The 7,242-nt window shown below is 39.9% G+C and overlaps 1 protein-coding gene across 1 annotated transcript in view; it reads right to left on the bottom strand.

Moving 5' to 3' along the window:
- Window positions 1-5,868: 5,868 nt before the first annotated feature.
- Window positions 5,869-7,242, bottom strand: part of Dnajc15 (DnaJ heat shock protein family (Hsp40) member C15) — a 39,903-nt gene continuing 38,529 nt past the window's right edge. Inside the window, exon 6 of the mRNA XM_038310111.1 lies at window positions 5,869-6,125. Within this exon, the coding sequence (XP_038166039.1) occupies window positions 6,052-6,125 (74 nt within the window). The 3' untranslated portion in view covers window positions 5,869-6,051. The remainder of the gene's footprint in view (window positions 6,126-7,242) is intronic.

Genomic DNA, 7,242 nt, shown 5'->3' with positions numbered 1-7,242 from the left:
ATAATGAACTTACATTTTAATTGAGCAAGAACTTTTATTTAAAAAAATATATATTTTCTCAGCAACAATAAAAGGAAAAAAGAAACACTCAACTGGGAACAATAGCTACTCAGCTCATAAAAATCATTAGAAGGAACATTTTGTCTACCATGCCTAGCAATTTTGCTTGTAGGCAGCGATCCAGATCACTGAGATTCTACCTATAAAGATGAGGTCAGAGAACCCCTTCAAAAATTTCAGCTAATAAATTATACTGGTAGAAATTTTAATTTCCTAATGTGTGTAACTACACAAAAATAAAATTTTGGCCCATAATTCACAAAATGCTTTTGATAACTAGTTGATACTGACCTACTGATAATAGCTAGGCTCTTTGGGTTGCCCTTTCGTTAGAAGCAAGGAAAGGTGCTGATGCACACCTCTCGGTCAGGTCAAATCCTCCTGCAGTCCAGAGGCCTGCACTGGGGAAGAGTTGGGGGAGTGAGCAGACTCCCTGATCTCAACAGCTCACCCTAAGTTGACTGAGTCACAGAAACCTCTTATTTGTGACATTAAGGATCTGGCTGATTCATCTGTTCCCACAAATGTCATTAAACTATTTTAAGCTAATTATGAAATGTGCCGAAGATAAATCGCAAAAAGCTATTTTCTGTATTCAAGGTTTCCCATGACAACCAAAAAATTCTCCCACACAGGCATGTAATCTTCAATGGCCTTGTTGGGTAATCATAAGTAACACAACTCTTGGAGTTTCTTGTTAATAGAAAAAAGTATGTGGCAAAAGTCACCCATGTTTAAAAGTATGTCTTCTACTTAGTCTGAACATTTGCATTTTAAGAATGAATATATTTTGTGCTGGTGGCCATGTCAGAGGGGCAGCAGAGCATCAGTCCACAGGAATTCAAGACACTGGTGGTTGACGCTCAGAGAGGTAAGGCCCCAGGAGCCTTGGCCCTAAAATGTCTCTTGCTACTGCTGTATCTTCACATGTTTGTTGCTGTCATTTTTCTCTGATATATGGCATGCCGTGAAATGGGTGAGGGGAGATGCCCACTGCCTTTAATGAGGTATGATTACCTCATGGAATATCCCGTTCCACTAGTTGTTTGAATTTGTGGATTATTATGAAGATGATTTCTTCCTAAGATGTACTGTTTAACTGAAGCGATGATTTTACACAAAGATAGTCTTAATTTATACAGGATTTTGATGATTGAGGGCCGTTAAAAAATAGAGCGAGGGATTGTGCTAGAGGGTACCTCAGTGGAAAAACTAATAAAGGAAAAAAAGGAAGATTTGGTGTTGCCCCCACCCCTGATAAAACAGGGCCTGCAGAGGATAGAAAAACAGAACAAGGCAATGTCACACAGCTAGTTTCTCTTGAGGAGTCGTATAGACTGCGGCTTAGGTTAATAATTAAGAAAAACGATTGAGTCACATAAGCTAAATTAGCTCAAGTTCTTTTAATCTTAATGTTGAGAGATGTGTTCACAGGTTTCAATGTGCACTGTAGCTAAAAGAAAGCTTTAAAATATGACTAAGGTTAGATTAATATGTTTTTGTTAATAGCTTTGAGGTGAAAAACCTTGGGAAAAATCTACAGTTTAGGAAGGCACAGAGTTGAGGGAAGGACTCATGGTCAGTGAACAAGAACAAAGCAGCCCAGTTATTTTTGACTGATGTGCCTTTCTTGCTGATTGGTTGGTGATCAAAGACGATGATTAATTCCTTGTACCCGTTTCTGCTCTCAGCTTCCTGACTGTTGATGAGTGGGTATGCACCCTGAGGATTTAAAGTAGAGATGGCTGATTGTTTTCCACAAATAAAAGTTTAGGATTGTGATTCTTTTAAGATTGTTTGTAAGATCACCTTTAGAGATAAGATATAAAGTGATTGATACTTTCTTTGTAACTGCAAAGGGCAGCCTGCCAGTAAAAGAACTGGCTGGGAAAAATACTTTGCTTGCTTACACTCTATTAATCTATAAAAAGTTGCTTGGATGTGAACATATATAGAATATGAACATTATCTTGGGATAATTTGTTTTTCGCCTAATGTTCATATTCTATATATGTTCATATCCAAGCAACATGTTTAATCATGTAAGGGAAATGGGAAACATGTTTTTTAACCTGGAATTCATTATAACCATTCACTTGAAAAGTAGAATGTAACTCCATTCAAATTTCTACATTGCCTGAAAGATTGTGTTGGGATATATAAGGGAAAATAATAAACACTAAACGAGAAATGGACGAGAACAGAGAAAGACCTTAAGAGTGTATGTGTGGCTTTCCCCTTTTTTGCCAGCTCCATAGGATGAAGTTTTACTCCTTCAGATAGGAAAGTCAAGTTGAGTGGTTGACAGTCCACGGGCTCTGTGGGCTCCCTTCAGACTCTACGCTGGTCCTCGAGGTGTCGGTAATTTTGCACTTTTACCCATCTTGGTAAAACACATTACCTTGTAAAACTTTGGTTTCAAATGGTGTTCAAACAAAACACAGGATATGCTCTGAGGGATAGAAACAAAGCAAAGCACAACGCCTGCTACATCCAACATCCTTTTTCTTTAACTAAATGATCCACCTTTTCTATTACATTGCGGATTGGCACCACTAAGAATAATCGAATCGGCCCTACACACTCCCTTTAGCTGTTCATCTCCAGTGTCCTTTCTTTGTGAAGTAACTGTGTTTTTCAAAGATCTTTCTTATTTTCAGATATCAGTTCTTTGTGTAAACAGAAACTGCAGAATCAACAAAGCTTAGCTGAGCAGAATATGCAATGACAGGTAACATATGAAAGCAATCTTTACTGAGGATAGGTAACCATTTAAAGACACTAACAGTTGAGGAATTGAAGCTAAGTAGTTGGTGAAAACCCAACCTGAAAACTACACCACCATTTAGAGAATTACTACTGGGTTACTATCTACCCCAACTGGCAGTTGTGACAATCAAAGCTCTCTGAGCTTATACTCTGTAACTAACTGCCCCACTGCAGGTCGTACATGCCACACGAGTGGTAAGACTTCCAGCCCCAGCTCTGTTTTGGGTTCTTCGTAAGCTTTGTTTCATTTCCTCGTTTTGGAACATGGACTTGCTAAGTTTCCCAGGCTGGCTTGGAACTTGCACTCCTCTTGTCTAACCCACCTAGGTAAGGGTTGTCCCTCCACACTGGCCCCTCTCCATGACTCAATTTTTTTCTTTTAAAATAAATGCCTAAAGCCGATAGGATAAAGGGGTTAAAGTCCCCTCAGTGCTCACAAGGACTAATGACTATTTCACAGTTCTCTAGCAGACACATCCAGCTCCTCTGCGAATAACTTTTAGATCACTGAGTATGAAGAAATGATACCGAGAGATTCCAGACCCGAGATGAAGTGACCAACCTCCACCTGTTCCTGGACAACTGCCTCTCGCAGCACCACTGCTATGGAGAAGCCTATGGCAAGAGGACTAAGGGTACAGCCAACAATGGGTTCCAACTTGGAGCCCCATGAGGCGGTTCCTTTAGCCACAGTGGATGCTGTGTGGGATAGTGATGCCCACTGCATCCGACACAAGTCAAATTCAAGACAAAGTACTGGAACACACAGTGAACCTTAATCCTAGGTGTCCTAAAAGATAAAACCAGTGAAATGGGACAGCTGTTGTGGAACATTCCTTAGACTATGTAAAGGTGTGTTGCATTTGTTTATGCTACATTGTTTAACTATGTGTTACATTTGTTTCACCTTGCCGGCTGAAGGCATCTGACTGGTCTAATAAAAAGTTGAACAGAGCTGGGAGGTGGTGGTACAGGCCTTTAATCCCAGCACTGGGAAGGCAGAGGCAGGAGGATCTCTTTGAGTTGAGGCCAGCCTGGTCTACGAGCCAGAGCTAGTGCCAGGACAGGCTCCAAGGCCACAGAGAAACTTTGTCTGAAAAACCAAAAAAAAAAAAAAAGTTGAATGGGCAATAGCTAGGCAGTAGAAGGATAGGCAGGATTGGCTGGCAGTCAGAGAGACTATGTAGGAGGATTCTAGGCTCCAGAGAGAAAGGAACAAGGAAGAAAGAGAGTGAGACACACCTGGGGCAAGCAAGCTAGGCAGATGCAGAGGAAGCAGAGAAATTGAACATACAGAATAAAAGGTAAAAAGCCCTGAGGCAAAAATGTAAATGAAGAGAAACAGGTTAAATGAAGTTATAATTAGTGAGACAAGCCTAAAATAAGGCAAGGAGTGGAATGTGGTGATTTGAATAGGAATGGCCCCCATAGACTCCTGTTTGAATGCATGAGGCTCATAGGGAGTGTAGGAGTTGTAGCCTTGGTGGAGTAGGTGTGGTATTGTAGGAAGAATGTCACTGCGGGGGTGAGTTTTGGGGTCTCATATGCTCAAGCTATGCCCAGTGTAGTACACAGTCTCCTCTGTTGCCTGTGGATCAAGATGTAGAACTCCCAGCTCCTTCTCCAGCACCATCCCCGTATACCTGCATGCCTCCCTGCTTCTTGCCATGACGACAGTGGACCAAACTTCTGAAACTGTAAGCTAGCCCCAATTAAATCTATCTATCTATCTATCTATCTATCTATCTATCTATCTATCTATCTACCTACCTATCTATCATCTATCTAATCTATCTACCTACCTACCTATCTATCTATCTATCTATCTATCTATCTATCTATCTATCTATCTATCTATCTATCTACCTTTTGAGACAGGGTTTCTCAGTGTAGCCTTGGCTGTCCTGAATCACATTGTAGACCATGCTGGCTCGAACTCACAGATCTGCCTGCCTCTCCCTCCCAATTGCTGAGAATAAAGGCATATGCCACTACCTCCCAGCTAAATATTTTCCTTTATAAGAGTTGCTGTGGTCATGGTGTTTCTTAACAGCACTAGAAACCCTAATTATGACAGTAACAGACCCACAAACTAAGCAACTTCTCAAGGTTAGGGATATGCTTTAGTAGCAAAGTGAAAAGCAGGAGAGTCCAAGCTACTTCTGGGGTGACTCACACACACTAAATTACAGGGCTTGTCTTTCACACGACTCTGTTCATCATTTACTTTTGAGAAACCCTTCACAATACTCACAGTAACTGATGTCTATTTCTGTTAATTTCGCTTTCAGGAGAAACACTGACTCACCAGTTACATGGTGTTAGTTTTGTAAGCTGAGGATTCTGCTGTTTGTTTCAGGAAGACCCTCTCAAGACTGAGATTAAAGTACACGTTCTTCTTCGCACTTCACTAGCATACAATCTGTACCTGCCTGATAGTATTTGTCACTGGTGATTTCTTTTCTCCATACAAAACTTCTTCTGGGTCAGGACTCTCAGAGGACCCACGACTGCACCTTGCATACATAGGGGAGTCAATAAATATTCATAGACTGTATCGTTGAATATAGCATAGAAAGACTGTAATCCAATGTAAACTCCTTAGATTCCTCTCGGCTTTTTCCAGCCTTTCCTTGTAGGGCTAGTTTTGTAAACCTTTAATCATGTTAGTAGTTCTCCAAGTCCTCATGCTTTAGCTATAGTTACAGGGTCTCAGAGAGCAGAGTGCCCTTTCAAGTTCCAGCAACTGCCCTAAAATCACGATTTAGTAAATTAGATACATTTCGGATCTTTTGGCCAATTACTGTTTGGACTCAAAACATTCAAAGTCCCTGACATTGAAACAGTCCCAAATTCTTCTAAAGTGAGGGCATATGCAAAACCACAAAGAAGAAAACTTCAGCTCTGTTCACAGATCCCATGCCATCATGATGGTTAGTTATACCTTTCTGTGTATGTTGGGGGCAGAGAGTTAGACTAACATCACCGCAGTCTTTAGAAGTATAATATTCCATATGGAATAATGTGGCAAAGCACCAGTTTCAGAATGTACAAATCCCTTCCCTTGAAGGGAATGAAGAGCAAGGCCACATGTCTTTTATTGCTGCAGACTTAGTGACAGAAGGACAGATTTGGTCAATGGGAAGCAGGACGATGTTCCAAGTTCTTCTGTAGGACTTTGGTGCTTTGCAGTTGGTTTCCCTTAGGTATGATCCTTCAGCATCACTTAAGTTTGGTGAATGATAGTAGCAAGTTCTTTGCTTCAATTATTTTCTGTGCTAAGTAACCAGATCCACCTGGGAGAACAAAGAGAAAGAAATGGTTAAAGCTTATGCATTACTGACATTTTAAAAATTCAATACAGGAAAAAAACAATAACAACTATACTTCAGGTATTTTCTCATGCATTTTTCTTCTGACAAACTATTTTATATGCTTGCCCCAAATCAAAATAGCACAAATTAAACTTATTTAGTCAAGCATTACAGATACCCATCAGTCAAAATGCAATTTCTGAGAAAAATATAAGCTACATATTTTGGAGATCAGCCCTCTCTCAGATGTGGGGTTGGTGAAGATCTCCTGATCTGTAGGCAGCTATTGTCTCATTGACCATGTCCTCTGCTTTACAGAAGCTTTTCAGTTTCAAGAGGTCCCATTTATTAATTGTCGATCTCAGTGTCTGTGGTACTGGGGTTATATTCAGGAAATAGTCTCCTGTGCCAATGCGTTTAAGGCTACTTCCCACTTTCTGTTCTGTCAGGTTCAGTGTAACTGGATTTATGTTGAGGTCTTTGATCCGCTTGGACTTGAGTTTTGTGAAGGGCGATAGATAGGGATCTGTTTGTATTCTTCTACATGAGTTATCAGTTGAAAAACACTTACTGGTTATATAGTTACCATATAGACATTTGGCCAGAATATTTTCAAAATTAAATGTATGATTAACTAAACAAAATAACACTGTTTCTTTATAGTTATATCTTAGAAGCAATAAATGTTACTTTTTTTTTTTTTTTTTTTTTTTTTTTTTTTTTTTTTGGTTTTTCGAGACAGGGTTTCTCTGTGGCTTTGGAGCCTGTCCTGGAACTAGCTCTTGTAGACCAGGCTGGTCTCGAACTCACAGAGATCCGCCTGCCTCTGCCTCCCGAGTGCTGGGATTAAAGGCGCGCGCCACCACCGCCCGGCTAATAAATGTTACTTTTAAGAAGGAGGTAAATCCATCTAAAAGGGTCTTTTCATGTCTTATCATAATTTCACAAAATAAACACTAGTTTAAAAGACAAATATATAATACGTAGTGCTAAGAATCACACTTGCTAAGATAAATGAACTACCACTAAAAATAATGTTAGAAGAAATTCTCTCTGTTCTCTGAAATAATTCTATTACAACATTTACAATGTATTCTTG

This window comes from Arvicola amphibius, chromosome 13 (assembly GCF_903992535.2).
Source record: "Arvicola amphibius chromosome 13, mArvAmp1.2, whole genome shotgun sequence".
NCBI classification, from domain to species: Eukaryota; Metazoa; Chordata; class Mammalia; order Rodentia; family Cricetidae; genus Arvicola; species Arvicola amphibius.
This window is presented reverse-complemented; position numbering and strand designations above follow the sequence as displayed.